The sequence below is a fragment of the Punica granatum genome, chromosome 8 (assembly GCF_007655135.1).
Source record: "Punica granatum isolate Tunisia-2019 chromosome 8, ASM765513v2, whole genome shotgun sequence".
NCBI lineage: Eukaryota > Viridiplantae > Streptophyta > Magnoliopsida > Myrtales > Lythraceae > Punica > Punica granatum.
In genome coordinates, this window is record NC_045134.1 from 14,909,380 (window position 1) to 14,930,758 (window position 21,379).

At 35.8% G+C, this 21,379-nt stretch overlaps 1 protein-coding gene across 5 annotated transcripts; it reads left to right on the plus strand.

Annotated features, from left to right (window-relative positions):
- The first annotated feature begins 3,394 nt into the window (after positions 1–3,394).
- LOC116188080 lies at positions 3,395–17,195 on the plus strand. 5 transcript variants are annotated; one of them, XM_031517211.1, is made up of 19 exons: positions 3,398–3,562; positions 3,852–4,494; positions 6,083–6,283; positions 6,748–6,831; positions 7,318–7,377; positions 8,715–8,759; positions 9,560–9,756; positions 10,510–11,019; positions 11,223–11,319; positions 11,422–11,601; positions 11,692–11,781; positions 12,420–12,482; positions 13,489–13,563; positions 14,067–14,117; positions 14,543–14,620; positions 15,425–15,559; positions 16,347–16,454; positions 16,560–16,625; positions 16,814–17,195. In XM_031517211.1, the coding sequence occupies exons 2-19, from the start codon at positions 4,144–4,146 to the stop codon at positions 16,886–16,888; spliced, it is 2,466 nt and encodes an 821-aa protein (XP_031373071.1). In that variant the 5' UTR covers positions 3,398–3,562; positions 3,852–4,143; the 3' UTR covers positions 16,889–17,195. The 5 variants fall into 5 exon arrangements, 3 of the variants coding, with proteins under 3 accessions (XP_031373071.1, XP_031373072.1, XP_031373073.1); XR_004152187.1 differs by lacking the exons at positions 16,560–16,625; positions 16,814–17,195 and adding an exon at positions 14,956–15,022 and having other exon boundaries at positions 3,395–3,562; XM_031517212.1 differs by lacking the exon at positions 6,748–6,831.
- The last annotated feature ends 4,184 nt before the right edge of the window (positions 17,196–21,379 follow it).

Sequence of the window (21,379 nt, forward strand, 5' to 3'; positions counted from 1 at the left end):
GGAATCTCTATTTGTGACATGGATCGATCTCCGATCAAACGGCTAGATGAACTCGATCCAATGACACGGGCGCGGTGGCTTTGTGTTTGTTGTGACGTATGGCCCACAAATCGGACTACGACGCATGGCGATCTTATCTTCGCGCACGCGCAAAGTACGTGCCCAAGTTGGGGGGCAGTGTTAGTGTTAAGGACAGAGTTTTGGGCTCGACTCCTACTGGACCATGAGGGCCCGCGAAGCCCATGAGGGGCGAGGCTCGACTAGGCTCAACGCTGTCCAACACTATCCAGCAAAGCAAGCTGACTACTTGGGTTGGCATTGAGGCTCGGATATCTTTCCTGGTTAGTTGAGATACGATATTTGATTAATATATCGGAAATCCTATTAAATAAGGTAACGAGTATCTTTATGGTCACATATATATACCAAGGTACGTCTATCATCTACAATTTACGTATTATTACTCTCGTGAGGACCCTGATTGACTTGAGCGTCGAAGATGGAAATCGGACTACCACTCTGATCTTCCCCTTTTGCAGGTTGTTTGAGAGCATGAGGATTGCACGTGGATTCAACTTGAATCATAGGTCCGTAACTCATATATTTATATCAACTAAGAATAAAATGTGACACCGATGCTAGCCTTGGTATCATGGTTTGAAAGCATTAACCAATCAAGAGAGTGTAATTTACTCCGATGTGACACACGCGTCGCATATTTGCTTTCGAAAAATGATACCAGGTCCATAAAAAGAATGAACTGCAATTTAATAATACTAGGACAATGCCCGTGGCAATGCCGCGAGTTGGAAAAAGGTTATTTGGCAAATAGAAATGATAGGTTTGATTCAATTTTTGAAAATTTATTATAATTTAAGACACAATGTGATATGATCATAAATTTCAAGCAATTATCGAAAGAATGAGTTTTCATTAATAACATGATCTATGCTATCTAGTACATATTAGCATATATAATTTATTTTTAAAATTAAAGCATATAGGGTGCAACTTTCATCCGTTGCTGCGAGTCGAAATTTTTTCTTCAATTTTTTTGGTTTATTGTAATAGTTTATGTAATAACTAATATGAAGTATAATTAAAACCACATGACAAAATTACATTATATTGTAAAAATTATTAATTTTCAATTGATATTAAATGATCCAAAAGTACTTTTAAAAGAGTTTACTAATTTATATTTCATATGGTATATAAGCTAATATTTCGCCTTGCTAATCATAATTTGAATTTCAATAATTCTAGTTAGAAAAATAATATTGTAATATAATATGTTTTAAGTGACCCACTAATTTTAAAAGAACGAACTTTACTTATATTAGTTACTCGATATTCATTAAAAGCATCTCATCGTAACAACAAAGTCCATACACAAAAAAGAATAAGTCTTGGATTTCCTTAAAAAAATAAATTATTTCTAATATCACAAATAAAAGAGACTATCTAAATTGATATTAAATTGAAAATGCTTTTTTTTATCAAAGTGGATTGGTTATAGGGATTCAACACTTTTGACATTCTTTTATACTAAATAATTTGTCGTTGAACTTGTTCTGATTCTCAAATATGGGTCTTGAAATCCATACACTGAAGAAGTCGGTTCCCCGAAATTGTAGTGGACATGTCTTCGAAAAATACATCATTTCACTGTATCACAAGTCTTTTTATATTAATTCACCGAAAGCGATGTATAGAAAAATATTCTCTCGTAGATAACATGCATGGCTTATAGGTAAACTCACATGTCTCATTGACTTATAAGGTATTAACATTGTGAGATTAGTCAGGTGAAATCCCGAATACCCCATTATAAAAGAAAAAGTGAAACTGAAATTGAAAAAATAAAAAAGAGAGAGGCGCGAGTGGCAAAAAGCCACTCACCCGCCCTCTCCATGTAATGTAATTTAGGAAGTAAAAAATTGTGTTGTTTTTCAAATCAAATCATGGAGCAACCAATATCAGTTGTGCATGGTTGTTAGAAAAGTTAAAAGTGCCTTGTTAATATCTATCTACCTCGAAAATGACCGACAATCAAATCAAAAGAGTATATATTATTAGATTTCACTTTCAGGTGTTGAAAAGATGATATGAGATGGATAGGGTGTCGTCATCATGATTTTAATTAATACTTTAGTCGTAATACTGCCAAACGCGATCTATTCAAAGATCGAGACAAATGTTGTCACGTAATGAATTGGCCGGGAACCTCACCAGTCACCACAGCGATACATCCTGAAACGATGAAAGACAATATATATGTTACCAATCATTTCTTGGGAGTGATTTATTATTAGGAAGTTCTATAATGGAAGTTGGTTGCGACAAATGCACTGCGTGAAAATGTAACTTAAACATAGCAAAATGAGAAGAAAAGGAAAGAAGCTGCTTTTAAGAGTGGTGCTAAGTACATCACCTTTTACAATTGGAAATTAATAAGTTAAATATCAGATTTTCATTAGGATTAATAATCGAAAAAATCATGAGTTTTGCTTCCTTTTCACTTTCGTCACGAATTTTCCTTTTTGTTTTCTTGGATAAATAGAACTGCAAACTTTAATTTTCTTTCCACATATTTCATCCGTCCTATTTTCCGTCCAGTTTATTGACGTGATAAACAAGGGTGTTTACATGACAAATGCTAGTTATCAAAATTATCTAAAATAATACAAAATTAGGAAAATTATAAAAATAAAAAAATTGAATCATTGGTGTAGCATAGTACTGCACGCCATAGCATGGTAACCAAAAATGTTATAAATTTGATATTCATAGGATTGTTTATACCCCTTTATTAGTTATTAAAATTTTTATTTCATTAGAATTATGACCTCCTTTATATTTCCGAAGAAGAACTTTGGCTTTTCATCGGAGAAGGGGGTGGGGGCTTCCTAGTCAACGAGCTGGCAGGTCGTTGGCCGAGACGCCTCCCCAATTTGGGAGATCTCAGAGTTCTAGGATAAGGTACCTGGAAAAATTGCCAAGTTAGTTTTAAACATTACAATATTTCAAAAATATAATACGACTCTAGAAATCTGTTGAGACAAATATTATGCATGAAAATGAAATAAAAAAATATTTCATTTGCAACAGAGCCAGAAGAAGAAAAGAAACCAAACATGCTCTACTAAAAATAAATTAAACTTTAATTATTTATGATTTCTATTTCATTGTATTAAATTCATGCGTATGGCTTATAACCAAAAAAACATAAACATGCTCGATTAAAAATAAATCAAAGAAGAAGTTGAGAAGATAAAAAGAATTGAATATGTAACAATTTTTGCAGAGATTTGTAAGAAAGGCGGAGTGCTTTTAAATATTAATAATTTATTTTTCTCCTTTGGCTTATTCTCAACCTTCCCTTCCCCTCCTCTGCTGCTGCTGCTTCTTCTTCTTCTTCTTCTTCTTCTTCTTCGTCTTCTCTTCTTTCCTCCATATATTTATTGCTCTCCCTCCCTCCTCCTATTTTAAGCATCTCTCTCTCTCTCTCTCTCCCGCCCTCTCTCTGAGAATACCGAACCCTATGAGGAGAAGCCTGGAGGTATGCGGCATTCTCGCCATGATCCTTCCCATTGATTCTGTTTGTTCCCCTGCAAATTTTCCCCATTTAATTCTTCAGTGATGAATGAATTTAATTAATTAGCGGCCTTGCATCTTCTTGGGTGCTTCAGATTTCAATATCCGTTCAGCATTTCTCTTTTTGAAATGTAATTGTGAGGTCTCTAACGCTTGATTTTGCGGTTACAATCTCCCGTTGATTCGTTATCCCCTGTGCATTTCCGTTAATAATGATTCTTTTGTGTCCCCTCTCTCCTTTCCGGTTTATGCAGGTTGACCAAGTGTGTGCTGCAAAGGACATCCAAACCAATTAGCTGGTTTTCGGGCTCGAACCTGTGATTTGCTGGATTGGTTGTTGGGAGAATTGGTGCATTTTTGTCTCTGTTGTATGAAGATCACGTGGTTATGATGAGAAATTCGTATTCGGGCGAGTTGAGTTTTCTGGGATCAGAGGAGGCAAAAGTTAGATATAGTATTGAACAGCGTGAATCATCTGTGAGTTTCGGTGAAATTGGTTGGCGGGTTAGTTCTATTATCGTGAAATGAGCTAAGAAGTGTGCAGAAATGGAAGGAAGAGATGATGCCGAAGGACAAGAGGATCGGCCCTCGTCCCCTTACTGGGCCCTTCAGCAAATTTCTGAGGAGGCTTTCAGAGTTGCAGGTGAGGCATTGCAGAGCGTCTATAATGGCAGCCCTAGCCTCTCTCCCCTTGCACCAGGTCACAGGCGAAGTCAGAGTGAGGTCATGACTGCTGGCCACCGGAGATCAAATAGCCTCCAGAGATTGAAGGTTCAGATGCAGAAGGCTTGGCGGTGGGGGAGTAATCTGCAAGAAGAAAGTCCTCGGTCCAACTTCAATCCCGAGATTTTGGCAAACCAGAAGAGACAGTGGTATCAGCTCCACTCGAAAACTATGGTACCCTAAATCTGTTCTTATTGCTCGTGCAGTTATTTTTAAGAGATTGGGAGCTCTAAATTGGTGTGCTTGTTCGCTTACAAACTTGACGAACTTCATTCATCGCAAGTAATTGGAATGGATCCATAGAAGTGATGGTAGGTTTTCTTCTAGGGAACACAAGTAATCATCATCGCTTGATGGTTTTGTTAAGGTGCAATTACCTTGTATGTATGTCTGAGCCTAGTTAGTTCTCTCATGCAAGATTTTCCAGGAAGGAGAAAGGACCTTAGGTGTTGTTAAAGTGAATGACTGAAATTACAGTTCTGATAAGTTCTTGTCTTTGAGAAGATTAAACTTTAAAACCATGAACAAAGTGATGGAAAATGTGCTTATCTATAAAGTTACGTAAAAATGAAGCTTGTCATCTAATTCAGAAGAGGTAGCAAGTGTGGCCACGAAACTCAGAATTTTTCAACAAGTGTTCATAGTAGTTTGTATACTTTGTTTGCTTGGAGCTCAATCTGTAACGTCTCTTATTTCTAGAGCATTTGAACATCTTTCTTGATATCATCAATCATCTTTAATGGCTGCCATCACTTTCTTCTTGGTTGGTGACCCAATTTTGCCCATATATGCTCAATATACTGCCATTAGTTTTTGCTTATTGATTGCTCATTAAGCTTTGTTCACCCTAATACAGCGTCAACTTCCTTTTAAAAAGTTAGAGCCCTTTTCTTAGGGAAGTCTTTAAGGGGAAGTCGAGAGTCACATAGCAGTGCCAACTTGCTTGTCCATATCATTGGCCTGTATTCATCTAATGGGCAATGCGATAATCAAATGCCTACATCAAATATTTAAGATTGTCTTAGAGGTCCTTTTTTTCAGCAAATATAGTTGTTCCGGTTTCATTAGCCTTTCTTCAATCAAATGCTTTTACATATTTCGATTTCGAACTATCAAAAGAGACATGAGCATTCTGTCTCGTCAGCTGAGTGTCAGACTCAGATTTTATTTGTCTTTCTTCGAAGTTCACTTCCACTTGGTGAGATTGGAGCAATTATTTATTCAGCATTTAAGGCCTCCCCTAACATGCACTCTAGGATGGATTAACGTATCGAGCTTCCCTTGTCAAGTTAAGTTTGCTGGAGGACAGAGACATTTTTTGGGGTATTTTTGTTAATGTTGGACCAACAATGAATTTTATTCTCTGTGCTCTTCAAAATAATCTTGTGATGGTAAATGGATTTCTTGGAGTTTGACAAATCATTTTTCAGGCTATAGTGCCTAATAATATGTGGAACTCGTTTCAACATGAACATCTCATCGTTTTGTGATATGTGAGATTTGTTATGCTGTCCCTTTACATTGTTTTTTTCTTTTATTTTTATGCATTTACATTTTACCTTTCAAACAAGTTTAGCTGTTGACATGCTTTCGTTATTTATTTATTATGTGATGGACCATGCTTTTTCTCTTTAAATGCCTTTGTCATTTGATATTATTGTTTGCCTTATATTTTTATTTGGGAGTTATCTAGTAAGCTTATCTCAACAGGAATATTTATCGTCTGCCTGCTTTAGTGATTTATGCCTGGATGTTCTTGTAGGATAACAGTAAATTTAAGGAGCCCACCTCTTTATTTGAACATTTTATTATCGCCGGTCTGCAATCGGACACAAATCTAGAAGTTGTGGAGGATGCATTTGCTAGAAGGAAAAGGTGGGAGTCAGAGATGGCAAAATCCGAAACACTAGACTTCGGGCTTTCGCAGTATCGAGGGCCCTCTCCACCTGCATTGGAACCTCAGGTTAGTTATGCAAGCCTATAATCAGCTGAATTGTCGTTCTTGCTTTTCTCTTGTCCCACTTTAATGCACCATCATGCTTCATGGGTTAAACATCCTCTTTGAAGTTGGACCATTTTTCTTGTCCTTATTACAAGGGACTTGAGGAAGTAGCAAGGCAGCTGTCTCAGAATTACCTTTTGTGTTTCTTGATTAATTATGATTTACACAAATTACTTATCCTTAAAATATAGTCCTTGCAACTTCTAAATGCTTTATTTGTCTTTTTCCTTAATTGTCTTTACGAAAAGATGGTCTTTCTCAGTGCTGGATAATACTCAACAATGCTGCGTAACAGCATACGTACAGTTTGGGCAGATATTTAGTCATGTGTGGATCTTTAATAGATTGTTTACTCCCATGAGCTAATTTTGCCTCTCTATTGCTTCTTGACCATTTGGTATCATTTCCTTATTTCTGATGCATAGATACTTTTTAAGTATCCTCCTACGAAGAGGTTGCCAATGCGTTTGAAGGATTTAGCAGCATTTTGTTTTCCTGGAGGTGTTCAGGTGCGACATGACAGATCATTTTGTAATATTATATTTATTTGTTGGTTTATTTTTATTTTAACTAAAAGTGTACATTTAAGAAGAGAGGTTCTTCTAAAGATATACTGTTTTGTTGCACAATGAAACTGACTTGGCTCAAATTTCCTGTGTACGTCTCGGCCAAGTTGATGCTACACAAATATGCAAATGATGTATGTATGAATATAATTATTAAATGGCTTAGCTGGCACAGAAGAACTGATGGCCATTATTATATCGAGGATTTGGACAACCTACCTTTCACGTGGAGATTCTTTGTTTAATACCTTTGTCTGAACAGGCTTCAAAGTTTGAAACTTATGTGCAGCTGATTTTGTTTTGCTTGTCGAAATACATGCAGTATAATGTGGGATAGATGATATGAGATACTGTCTTCAAAGTTTAATAATTTTGCCTGGTTGTTTCATATAATGTCCAGTAATTTAATGATTGTCTGTAATGGTCCAGGCGCGATTGCTGGAGAGGACTCCATCTCTTAGTGATCTAAACGAACTTGTCTATGGGCAGGTAATCTTTAATTTTTGACCATCTTATATTCAGTCTAGTTCTAGCCTGCTGAGGTTTCTATAAGAACTATTTTGACCTATTGGGTTGAGCTTTGCAAGGAACTAGAACCCTTTGAATCTTCAATGCTCATTAAACTTCACATGCTTGTTTTTGGATAAGTAAGTGATCATGTTATACTTAATAAGGCAAATCTTTTTTTTTTTTTGTCATCTTAATATTTACGGAGAATCTCAGGAGATTTATTACAAATATATGTTTGACATATGTTTTATTGTCCTTTTGAACTGTAGTAGGGTTGACTTAGGGTATCAATAATAACACAATGGTACTATCGAGAACGTTTATCGTTTCAACTAGGGGCTTCGTCACATATGCAGCATAATAAATGGTTGGAGTAAAATAAATGTCTTGTAGCTGATTCGTGGAGGATTAATGATCTTTTCCAAGAAGCTTCACTTTAAGGCGCTTAAATATGGTGGGTTTTTTAAAGTTTGTTTATGAAGGTAACTAATACTTTCACTGCTTAGCATCTGGTTCTTCTATGTGGTGCATTTGATAGCCCCCCTGCAATATTTTCAGTCTAATATCTCTCAAGCGTGTTCATTCAAAAACTTTAATGTAAACATGTTTAGTAATTAGATGTTTTGTATTAACTGAAAATAAAACTATATACAAGCCTTTGCCCACAGGTCAAAGAAACCCAACCTCCAATGGGAAAATTCACTTTCTCTCACTAACATGTACAGGATCATGCATCCCCAACTCGCTGTTCATTTGCAGGCTTCTACCTTATGAACAAGAATATCAATAGTAACTAATCTAGATTTCACCTTCTCAAGATTCTGCCTGGAGTTGCAAATACTTGAAATACTTGAATATTTCTTTTTCTCCAGTAGTGGGGATAGCATTTCTCTTCTGCATGTCCATGGAGTATTGAAAATTCCAAACATCTCAGAGATAGATGGAGAGGTAGGAATTTATCAAACGAACTGACCACAGAAGTTTAAGAATCAAAACTTCAAGCCTTGTTCCTCTCCAAGAGAAAGCCCAGAGGAATTCTTGACCCCAGCCTTTGACTGTCTTCTACACATCAGTGATTATACATATACTAAGAGCAGACTTGCAGATTGGGAGTACATACTAAGGCATCACTTGTTTCTGTCCTGTCCTTTGAGAGGAAAAAAAGGGGCAAAATATTTCTCTGGAAGTCTCAGACCAAGTTAAATGCAGTTCTAATGTTACTTTTCTTTACTTTTATGGAGTTATTATTAAAAAGTGTGATCCTGAGTTCTGGTGAGGACATACCATTTCTCTCACTTTGTAAAAATCTTAAACAGGAACATTTGGGCAGGGATGACTTATCCTTCATTTTCTCATTTAAGGTGAGATTCTTGCCATTGATAATCTTATCTGATTAGCATATCTATGTGGCTTAAGTTTGCACATTTATTAGATTCTTAGCATTGCTGATGTTACTTGGTTCACTAATTGGCATTTTCCTAACATAATTATTTCTAATTTCTATTACTAACATAAGTATGTTTTTTACATGGTTTCTCTTTCCTTCTCAACTTAATTGTTAATTATTGAAATTGCAGAACATAGTTTGTGCATTCTTTTCTTTAATTGTATATCCTCAGTGAATCCTTGTACATGCCAGTGGTCTGCTTTTACTGAAACAAAAAACTGATCTGTTTTCTGCTGCTGAGTAATCATCAAAGGTATACCTCAAGCTGCTAAGAGGCTGAGAGACAAATTTTATCTTGTTATTGTTTAATAAATCTGACAGGGAGTCTAATGATTAAATCAAAATACTGTTTTGTTCTTTTTATTGAAGTAACTAACTACAGGCATTATTACACATTCTGAAGCTTTTGTTTACCTTGATAACAGTCACAAAATGCAATACAATGATCACTGTTTAGTGGATACTATAAAACCTTTCTAACAATCTCTTGAAGTCTGAACTAGTCAAGGGTACTCTGTAATTGTCATTGCTGCTAGCATGACTACCTGAAAGTTAGTATTGTAAAGCAGTATGATGATTTCAAGGTGTTCCAGATGGAATGAACAAAACTCCAATTTTCCTCCCTTTGGGTTAATTTTCCCTCTCCCTCAATTTTTCTATTCCATTCTTCTCTCTCTGATATCTGTCCTAAATTGGGCCTCTATCTCTGAGCAGATGGCTGATGGTTCAACTCTTTATGGGGTTTGCTTACATGCACCTGAAATCGTCCAAAGGCCCCCTGGAATTTTCGGAAACTCATCTCCCCTTCCCATGTCTTCAAGTGGATGCCGTTTTTTAGTGTCTGCTCCCCGCTGTTACTGCGTCTTAACAAGAGTTCCTTTCTTTGAGTTACATTATGAGATGCTGAACAGGTTAGCTTTGACCCTGTCTCCTTTTATCTTTTGTTAAAGTAACTAGTGTCCCCTGAACTGTGAGGCGATTGCTTCAGCTTCTGGAGTTTGTTTTGAGACGTTTCCCTGGTACTTCAGTAATAGGACAATCCCCTGTCAAATTTCCTGTCAGAATAGTCAAGATAAATTTTGGCTATTCTCCAGATCTTATATATTTTGTAATACACCCTCGACCTCTTGAGGTAATCCTGAATTCAACCACAATCTAGCTGACCCTGGCCGTAGTCATGGCCTCATTAGGAGCTCCTTGAGATCATATTGGACTCAAGGGAGTCCAAGCTTGACCCTCTCAAGGCCATCCCGATCCTGTCAGGCAAGACCATAAAATCAGCCAAGCATTATGCTCCAGATTATGGTCAGTGATGCCCACATCTGCCTCACAAGGTCCAGCTTTGGGCTCATAAGTCGAGCATGGTTTCACATGGTCAAGTTTTGAGATATTGATGGAAGATGAGGTTATTCTTGATTCTTGAAAACATAACAGGATATTCATTATTTTTCTTAGAAGGTTTTTCTTTGTGGTGTCTCGGAAAACCAAGTTTGAGGGGTTAATTGTCCTATACAAAGTTTAGCATGCAAGAATCTTACCCACCTCAAAGTTCTGGGCAATAGGGTATGTTCCCCTTAATTTTTGGCCTCGTGTGGTCGTGTCTCTTGCTTGTTTTTGCAGAAAACTCTTTGATTAGGTGCCATCTTTTACTTACTTTCATGCAGTATTATTGCACAGGAGCGCCTGAACAGGATAACACAGTTTGTCAATGAGATGGCCTTAACAACTTACATCCCGTCTGACTCGAACTCTCACGAAGAAGTCAACGAGAATGCTTCTTACTCTCCTGATAGTAGTGAGAGCCAGGCTGATTGGACAACCTCCGCCATACCCCTTCATTCTGCCATCGCCCTCACAGCAGCTGCTGCTGGACTCGTGCCCGATGATGGAGTCACATCCCCGTCGTTGAAGAACTGGGAACCTCAGTCCCCTGAGAGTGTTACTACGAGTGAGACTTCAGAGTTAAGTCACTCAAGGGAATCTGATCGCGATGGTGCTAAGAGTTCGCTGTATATTGATGATAATACCTCCGAGGCCTCAGAGTCTCGGTTCAACTCTTCAGGTAGAATGAATGGGTGCTATGGGAACGGCCATGCTTCCCCTGATGTTGGGGCTTTTTTTAACTTGAGGAGCCGAACTATGGAGCGGCTTGGGAGTCCCGATTCACTTTTCAGGTGGCTGATTAATTTAGCTCTGGCCTTAGCTGTATATGAATTATAATGTCTATACACATAATAGTATGGAGTCTGGGGACATCTCATGACTAGAGTTCGGCAACCTCTTTTCTTACAGTCACCAGCACTTTTGTGGCGTTTCTTTTTCAAATTTCAGCATTTCGTTTTCAGCTACTCTAGTGACACTCTATTATATATGGCAGTCCAGTTAGAAGTTTAGCTTCAGAGGATGAGGACGATGACCTTTTCACAAATTCCGACAAGGATGTGGGGGATGACGTAATAATGGACTGGGCAAGGGTTTGTTATTTGCCCTCTTTTGCAATCATACTCGGTGTTTTATTTGGATTGTGCTGATTATATAGTCGTACTTATCATATCTTTTCTATTATCTGTGTCTAGGAACATAAGAATGATTTACTACAGATAGTTTGTAGTTATCATGCCCTGCCTCTTCCGTCGCGAGGAAACATGATAGTCTTTCGGCCACTCGAACATTTACAGGCAATTGAATACCATAGACCACCAGTTTCTGCTCTAGGATTGCCTGAAGTTTGTTTAGATTTGCTCGAACCAGCTGAGGTTTTCCGTTCCTCTGTTCTATTTCCAATTGTACTTTTCTGGTTGTTAGTATGATGAGCCTTTAACTCAAATTAGTGCATTCACTGAAAGGTCAACGCAAAGATGGCTGCTGCCGAGGAAGCTCTTGCACTATCTATATGGACAACTGCAACAACTTGTAGAGTTCTCTCCCTTGAAAGTGTAAACTCCTCAAAGAAGCTTCTTAGTAGTTCTGTGAGAAATATTGCAGATCTAATTTATTCCTCTTCATATAAGAAATGTTTTGTTGGTACCATTGTCGGGGATATTTCTATGGTTGGTAAGCTGCACTAGCTATGGAAAGGTCTAACAAAAGATTACCTTTAGGATGATCCTATTATTGATGTTACTGATTCTGGATATATTTGCATGGAAGCATCTGAATAGTTGATTTTGTATTAATGCCTTTTGCTTAGTGTTTGTAGCTTTCTTCTTCTTCTTCTTCTTCTTCTTCTTATTCTTATGGTGGTTATTCCCTTTTAGTGTACCTGTTTCATTTGTTGTCTCATGTGGAACTGTGGTGCCTAGAAAGAGCTCACATATGCATCTCATAATTTCCAAGCCTCACCTGTCAAATATTTCTTTTCCAAAAAGAATTTTGAGGATGTATTGAAGTTTTGGAATAGGTTTTTGTTGCAATGGAGTGGACATCCTTATAGCAGACAGGGGAGTCTTCACACGAATCGTTTTGTTTCCGTTGTTAGATAGCTCAGTTTTGAGATACTCTTATTTTCTGTCAAATTAATTTAAAGGCGTTCATTATGTTAAGCTTGCGTTTGATCTAATCGTCTTGTTCACAGATTTTGGCTGTGTTTGCTGGAGTATTATTGGAGAAGCAGGTGGTACTGACGTGCCCGAATCTGGTTAGTTCATTTATCTTACTGGAGGGTCATTAGGAGTTGTTGGTTAGCTCCTCCTGCCCCCTTGTTTATAATGTTGTCACCACCAATGGGCTTTGTGGAAAGGCCTATGACTTTCCCAGATCTGTGGGCTTGTGTGATGTTTACGTGCCCAGACTTGTCCCATAAGAAGTCCTTGTTCCCCCGAAAAAGAAAGTGGTAAATTATATGAAATTATGTGGTTCTCTCATTTTTCCCAAGAGAGAATAAGTTAAAAAATTTGAATATTGTTTCATTCCCCCTGAGAATCAAGCTAATCCATCTAATTTTGCCATTAAATGCTTATGTGGCATCGCTCCATCCCACAAGATACTGTCGACCAACGGCAATGGGTCGTGGCCAGCAACCTCTTAGTGTTGCAGCTGGAAAACCCATGACTGAGTCCAGATCTTGGTCCCATGAGATCTAGGTTCGACTGAGGCTAGCGGCTGTGGATTGAGCCCAGGAGACTTGCTGGAGGCTGGGCTGGTGTCGCCTCTGGGACCCCCAGCAGCTGGCGAGCTTGTTGGGCTTGATCGTGGCAGAAAAGTCCATGACCAGATCTAGACTTGCTGCAGGCCACCCCATTGCCATTGCTGGCCAGTGGTTGCCGTGGGGCCAGTGGCTGCCCAGCCACTGCACGAGGGTTCTTTTTTTCAATTTTTAGATTCTCTTCTTTCAACAAGGTGCCGCTGTTCAAAAAGAATTTCATGTGGGACATGCCATGTAAGTTTTTAATGACAATACTGACGGATTGGCTTGACCTTTGAGAAATATACGAATTTGATTTTAATTTTCAGATTTTATACTCTTTTTTTTTCTTCCTTTCTTGGGGAAAATGGGCAAACCACAAGATTTTATATTTAATTTACTCGAAATTAATATTAATAAAAGAAGAAAAAATAAAATAGAAGAAGAAGAAAAATGATTATAGTGTTGCACTTTGGACTTTGTTCTTGGCTTTGATCTGATCCAGCCACAACTGATGCAGGGTGTTTTATCGGCTACAGTACTCTCTCTTATTCCCATTATACGTCCATTTGAATGGCAGTGTTTGTTAATACCTGTAAGTCTAATCACATAAGCCTCTTCATGCCTTTCTTGAATTATGCAATCTTCTTGTTGCCTCAGGTTTTCTAGTTTTGTGATTTGTTTCACTTCATTTTGAGATGGAAAGTTTTGAGCAAACCTGTTTGCTTTTGTCGTTTGAAATGTGGTTGAACTCTGTTGTTATTAATGCAGTTAAGTTTGATTGTGCTTATGCTTGATGTTTCCCTGGAAAGAAAAGTGTAATTTGTTTTAGATTTCTTTAATGGAAAATTATTTTTTTTTCTTTTTTTTTGTTTTAGATTTCATGTTTATAATGTTGCTTCCTAACTTAGTTCCTTTCAAGCTTTGAAATTCCTATTCCCTTTTCCAATAGTCTTGAAAGATGAATATGATATTTGCAGCCATTATTTTTACCTTCTGTTTCCGATTTTCTATATTAGTTTTTCCCTGCAAAATACGTATAGATGCCACCATGTTCTTTTCAGTAACTGAGATTAAGCACATGTTCATTGTTTACAGGTTCTACCGGGGAGGATGCTTGATTTTCTTGAGGCACCAGTTCCTTTCATAGTGAGTTCCTATTTTCCTATTGAGAAAAGCAGTTTCTTTACAATATAATTATATAAAGTACAAGGGATAGAAGCTCTGAAATATCTGTGCGGCTATGCCATTTGGTTGTTACTATGGATTGTTAATTATACAATAAAATATTAGATAGACATCGTTAGCATTGTCATTCCAGCATTACATGCATTAAAACGTTCCAATTTGTTACGTAGATTGCTACAAAAGCGGTGGCTGTTGATTTAGATTGCTGAGACAATTAAGTTGCAATTTAACATTATATTTTATTCTAGTCTTACTATAATATTATCCTTCAACTCCACCGAAAAGAGGAACACAAGAGGAAAAAAGAAAGGAAAACTGTGTTGTACTCCCATGCTTCAAAGGGAAGTTCTACTTAATTCTACCATTTTCTTTGTATGGTTTTACAGGTGGGAGTACAACAAAAGCCGGCTGATTTTAAGATAAAAACCTCCAATCTTGTTCATGTGAATGTGCTTAAGGACCAGGTATGTTTGTTCATCATTGTGTGGTCCTTTATCAAGACTTTATGCCATGTTTAATATGAAGTAATGGAATAATCCCTTAAAGGAATCATCATTATATAATATTGTTTCAGGTATTGATTCTGTTATATTCCCTTTTTTAACTTCACAAAAACAGGGTGTTTTCATATGAAACTTGGTCATAAGCCCCATGTCACTACCAGGTCTATGACTAGACGCAATTGGTTCATATATTGGCAAAATGGAACACTGGATAGACTTTGTTTCTTAATTTGGTTGCTATGCCTTGTGGATATGATGCTTCACCTTGTTGAATATTACTTTAGTTGAACTGGTAGATGGGACCTCCATTAGGGGAACTGGGGTTGGAGCAAGAGAAGTTCAACAGTTTGGAGTTATTTAGAGGTATACCAGAGGGACCTTCATTCCCAAGTTATCTAACTTTGGAAGAATTATGCCTTGAGGGTCGAGGAGCTCTATGCTTTCTATGTGGTTACTCTTCTAGGAGGGCAAGGGAACTGGAAAAAGCATATCTGCATTTTGTTTCCCCTCAACTTGTGAATCATTTCAGTGTCCAAATTAATGGAAACGAGGTTCTGCGTTGATTATTTAATAACTTTTCCTTTTCCTCTCCGTTTCCATCCAAATTTCCTTCTCTCCTCCCCTCTCCTTTGCAAGAACTTCTGAGCAAGGATGTCTAATTTTCTCTTGCCCTTTCTTTTCATGCATCTGAACAAACTGTAGAGAATCGGATAGCATACCTTCTTACCGCTTTGTACTTTTTTCCCACTTGTTTTCATTCCTCAGGTGAAGATGTGTCACTTACCAACTCTACCTCAGTATAGAGAGCTTATTTCTCAACTAAGACCTATCCATGCGCGACTCTCCTGTGAAAACTCCATAGCCAGAAGGCACCCTGTATATCGCTGCAATGAAGTGCAGGTACTGGAGGCATATTTTATTGTCAGAAGCACTGAAAGTGTCAGCATCTTTGAATCGTGATTTCTTCTATAAAATTTTCATGCCGGGAAAGGGGAAAAAGAAGCAATCACACATATGAAGGAGCAGAGAAAAGAAATCTGATTATCTTTCGTAACTCCCATTAGTCCGGAAAAGATGACATGATCTTGCAACTTCTATTTCACTGTTTTACCTTTAAATTCTGGTTATTAAACTTTAATACACATTTTGCGAGAGGAGAAGAGAAAGGAATTCTGATTAACCTTTTTTACTTCCCTGAATTAAGAAAACATCATGTGCCGAGGGGAAAATTTTCCAATCATCCAAATGTGAGATCGTAAAAAATGCATAATTCCAATTTTATACTTGATACTCAATGTCAAACTTTACGAATTTGCAAGTTAGCTTGTTTTTAGAAGTTGTAAACCAGTTCTAAAACCTTTTGTAGTGCTACAATTTTGATCCTTAGAGGTTGGCTGTTCTGGTGTTTGTTTCTTTCTGGATTTCCCCTTTCTGGTGATTCCAAGGTTTCTATGGAGCGGATAGACTCCTAAGTCTTGGTTCACCTGAGGGGAGGATACTGGTTTTTGTCTGCACATCAAGTACAATTCGAACATGAAGATGTCTCTTAAACCACACCACCACACCGAGACATGTTATTCTTGCTCCTTCATGTAGGCTTTAAGTTTTTATAATATAGGGGACACTGTAAAAGAACATCTTTTGTCATGTTGCGTCCTCAGTGAAAACTATACTGCTACATGTGCAGGCTGAAGCTGCTGCTCGATTTTTGACCGTAATGAGGAACTACCTAGAGTCACTTTGTTCTGAACTGAGGTCTCATACTATAACCAGTGTGCAATCAAATAATGACAGGGTTAGTCGAAAAACTTTAACCTGGAAAGAAATAAATAAATAAATACAGCTAAATCATACTTGAGTATAGTCCTGCAACAAACGATGATGCTTCTCGTCATTTCAGGTGTCATTACTTCTGAAGGATAGCTTTATTGATTCGTTCCCCAACTGTGACCGAGCATTCATTAAGGTGACTCCCTACTTCGGCACTTGCAAATTATTCAGACCGTATCGCTCCTTTATTGTCCATGTTATACCATCGTCTTTTAGGACACCGGATTCCACCTATGGATCAACTTATAAGTTCTCTTAGTGACTTGTTTAATTCTTCTCCTAGACTGGTTCTCTTCTCTCAGCTTTTATTTTGTGTTTCTGCAGCTACTTGTTGACACGCAGATGTTTAGTGCTCTCTCGGACGCTCGCTTATCAACCTACGAGAGTATGCGATTCTAACTTCAATCTTGACGGAGGTTTGGTTCATTGGGTCCTTCCAGATATTTCTCGGGTTTAAGTGATGGTATAGATGTAGAGCAGTTTAAAGGTCAAGGGCACACAAAATATATATATATATATTTTTTTTTTTTTTGATTGCCACTAGAAATCTTTTAGAATAAATTTTCTAATTATAATCCACGTGTCATTTATCCCAGTCTTTTAATTGGGATAATTAATGGCTATTCATCTGGCCTCTAGTATCCTGTAAATTATTACCCTATTACTTAAATCAATGATTAATCAAAATAGTTGGTTCATTATTGCATTGCGCGAGAATATTACTTAAATTAATACATTTATTACTTGATTTCCATATATACCGATGAATACATAGTTTTTAGTTATGAAGTCCCATCAGTTATGGACATGAAAGTCCCAGGATCCTTCAATTTTTGGAAGTTGAAAAATCTTATATATAAATAATCTACATATCCATATATATATAATAATTAACTCCCTAGTTCGCATCTTAGTTAGTCACCTCATCAAAATTGAAATTGTGAATTGTACCTCCCACTTGCCACGTCAAAAAGAATTTTAACTCCTCTTATATCAACACATTAATATGTTATACTTTATAAATTTTTAAGAACTTAGATATAAATTGTATATATAGTATCCTATTAGAATAGGGCTAGCATTACTTTTAACATTGACAATATTTTTTACACAAATATCTTGCATATAGTCAGTAAATAATTGCCCCATAAGATTGTGAATATTTAATTGAACAATTTGAGTTATTTGTAAATATAATTGATTATGATACCCTTTTTTTTTCATTGTGTACCATAATATTTAGAAGTCAATGGGTCCTGATTAATTTAATTCGAGTCTGGTTAATTCATTAAGGAGTAAAGCTCTCTCAATTAAAAAAAATTTCCATCCACAAGACTCTAATTATTGTACACTTTATGCAACTATACATAGAATATTTCGGTAATACACATAGTACGACAAGGTGTATTATTACATATATAAGAGGAAGATATAATTCATATTAATTGTATTATCACGTGTGGTATTTTCACAAAAAAGTATATATATTATTACGCGCACACATATATATATAAGAGGAAAGTTTTTTAATATTCAAAGGAACATGCATTATATATATATATATATTGAATATACGTCAAAATAGGATTGTACATGCTAATAAGAATTATTTGAAACATTATTGTGACTTAACATAATTAAAAAATTTGTCCATGCATTTGCACGAGTTTTTGTCTACTTTCTTTTAGAAAAGAAAACGAAGCAATCCATTATACACGCCCTCAAGCAAAAAGAATTTAAAAAAAAAAGGAAAAAACAAAAAATATCTACTAAAGAGCTACAACGCCGTCAAACCACATGTAAGAGAGAAAAAAAAGAACTCTTTAAACCAATAAGGATTCTGTATTTAGCGAGCGGCCACAAAGTGATGCAGTTTCTATTTATCATTTCCAATGTGAAAATGGCCGTTCATTCAGTTCGTAATAAAAGCGAAAAATCGGATCAAATAGAGGAGCATACAGTTATATTGACGAAAAAGCACCAGCTACCCTCATTCTGATGCCCTATCCATCCATCCATCCATAAATAAAACTAAAACTCTTACTTGAATGGGACACATGTCAAGCTAATAAATTTTTGTTTTTTATTTTTTATTTTTTAGGACAAATTACATAAAAAAACCTAAATTTTGTAAAACATCTCAGTTTTGTCCTAAATTTTATTTTGTAACAAAAAAACCATATGTTTTGAGAATCGTCTCAGATTTGACCTCCCGTTACCATTATGTTAAGTTTGCCATCTATTTGCCTACGTGAACTTCACGGGACCCACAAAATTTACACATCATCTTATCATCTTCTATTTTCTTTACAAAAATAATCTAAATTTTCAGAAATATCTCAGTTTTGTTCCAAATTTTGATTTGTAATTTAAAAAATACATATTTTAAAATTTTCTCAAAAATGGTTCATGAGAGGAGATGCTAGCCGAGGCTGACTTTAGGAGCAAAAACATATGATTTTTTTCATTACAAACCAAATTTATGATGAAATTAAGACTTTTTTGAAAATTTGAATTTTTTTATTTAACCTATCTTATTCGTTTATTGATATATGTCTGAAGTTAACAGTCCACGTATACAAAATTGACGGAATTTATAACGGAGGTCATTTTTGAGACAATTTAGAAAACTTATGGCTTGTTTTGTTACAAAACAAAATTTATGACAAAACTGAGACGTTTTACAAAATTTAAGTTTTTTTTGTGTAATTTGCCCTATTTTTTATATTAGTTTATAAAATCTCATCTAAGGCTTATTATATATATTTTAATTTATTTATCTAGATATAAAATTTTTATTTTAAGTCACCACCAATTTTCGGTGAAATACAAAATTACTCCAGCCTATTAAGAATCCTCGCTTGGATTGTTCATGGTCGTAAGATCTTTAAATGAATTTTGAATACCACTTAAAATTAGCGGGGTTCTCAATGATGAATTTTCAATTAAATTTGTACTTAATAATAATTATAATATTTCATATTTATAGGTTTATTGTATTGTTATAGTATGATGCGTATTTTTAAAATGTATAATGCACCCGATATTTTTTTTGCTTTTCATTACTGAAGAAGAGAATCCTCGTAATTTTACATAAAAATAAAGAATTCTCATAATATTTGAGTAGATTCTAGCATAATATCATGTGTCGAAAAGATATCGGGATCAAATGAAATATATTGTAGTAAGACAAGTTACAATAATAAGATATAAAAAAAAATATGAGATACTTAATGCAAAGGAATTAAGTAGAATTGTATGTTAATAAATATAGTGGCAATTCTATGACTAATACAAATAGATATGGTATAGTTATATCTACAAACTATGAATTAATATTTTAATTTTATAAAATTAATTATATATCTATATTTAATATTTCATATAAACTTTTTCAATTTTATACTTTCTTATCATGTTATCTAATGAAATTTCTCATTTTTTTTTCTTAACGTCTATAGGTTTTTTAAACGAACACAATTTCGAGTTTAGAATCTTATATCAATTTTAACTAATTGTGTTACTGAAATCCAAAAATTCCTCTTACGTAGGCCAACTTGTCGAAGGTTATGAATGAGTAAAATGTGAATGTGCTACCAATGGAAGAATCTATTCCTTGGACATGAGAGCGGGGAGATTTTTGTGGCAAAGAAGAAGTAATTCTTTTCTAAATTAATGGTGTTTATCACCATATTGGTTCATTTCATTTTTAATTTATAATTTTTTATTAGGGAACGTGTCTGCGCTTCACCTCGGGTACAAAAGTTGATGCAAATCGTAGCACGACTTCAAGAGATCTAGTTCAAGTTCCAATTGGACCGGTTACTGAGCACGAGCAAAGAAGTTTAAAAATGAATTCAACGGCCTGATTCAAAAGGTTTGGACTCAAGCAAATTCGTGGAGGCCCATTGGACATGAACCACGTGATCAACAAAGATGCATCAACATGATTCAAGTTCTAGAAGATTCCAATCACATCTATGATGTAGATGATTAATCCCATGATAATGCCATTTTCTAGAAGTTTATAGAATATTTGTTGAAAATTAAGAGAAGATATTATCAGATTTGTTTAAAGTTTAAATCTGATGGAGATATTCTAGGAATATTTAGATTTCATATCTTTATAAATTAAGTCATATCTTTATAGATACTTTAGATTTTATTTTCCTTACTTTACGAGGAGACATGGCTAGATTAAGATTAGTTTTGGTCTATATATACTTATCTTGTCAACTTGTAAGAAAAAGGAACATTCAGAAAATCGTGAGAGTATTCTCTTTGGTTCTTGAAGAACTAATTCGAACTTATCGGAAATTTCCGTGGCGTTCATCGTCGACTTATCAAATGACTTTCCACCATCGTTTGTGGCATCTTTCTATACCGAGATTTTTATTTCGCAATAAACAACAGATTGAGGTCAGTTATACCAAGGTTCTTGTTTATGTTGTAAACAATGGGTCGAAGGTTTGTCAATCAATTCTGATCATAGAACGATCTTGGGATCCTTTTTGTTGTCGGGTCTTGTCATTCTTGGTGGGAATCGCATCATTTGGTATCAAAGCACCAGGCTCCAAATTAGGTTTATCCTATCCTTTTCGTTTCAATTTGCCGAATTTCATTCCATTTGGTTTGGCCTTTGTGGATTGTTAGTAGCAAAAAATAAATAAAAAAATAACAAATTTCGGCCAAAAAAAATAGAGCTGAAGAAAAAAACAAGATCAAAAGAAAAGAAAGAACTTGTTATTTCCCTTTCTTTTTTTATCTACATTGATTATGTTCCCAGAATTACATAATATCCTTTCTTGCATATTTCCTTCCCTCCATATCTTTCCATCCATATAACATTCTAATATATTTCATTCCTTATAGTAGTTGCTTTCTCTCTTG

What these genes read in the sequence shown, in the direction of transcription:
- LOC116188080 (XM_031517211.1), top strand. Translation starts at nt 4,144, where the DNA reads ATGGAAGGAAGAGATGATGCCGAAGGACAAGAGGATCGGCCCTCGTCC. An exon ending in CCTTCATTTTCTCATTTAAG is followed by an intron (nt 8,760 to 9,559) that starts GTGAGATTCTTG and finishes ATCTCTGAGCAG; the next exon opens with ATGGCTGATGGTTCAACTCT. An exon ending in GAGTTCTCTCCCTTGAAAGT is followed by an intron (nt 11,782 to 12,419) that starts GTAAACTCCTCA and finishes TCTTGTTCACAG; the next exon opens with ATTTTGGCTGTGTTTGCTGG.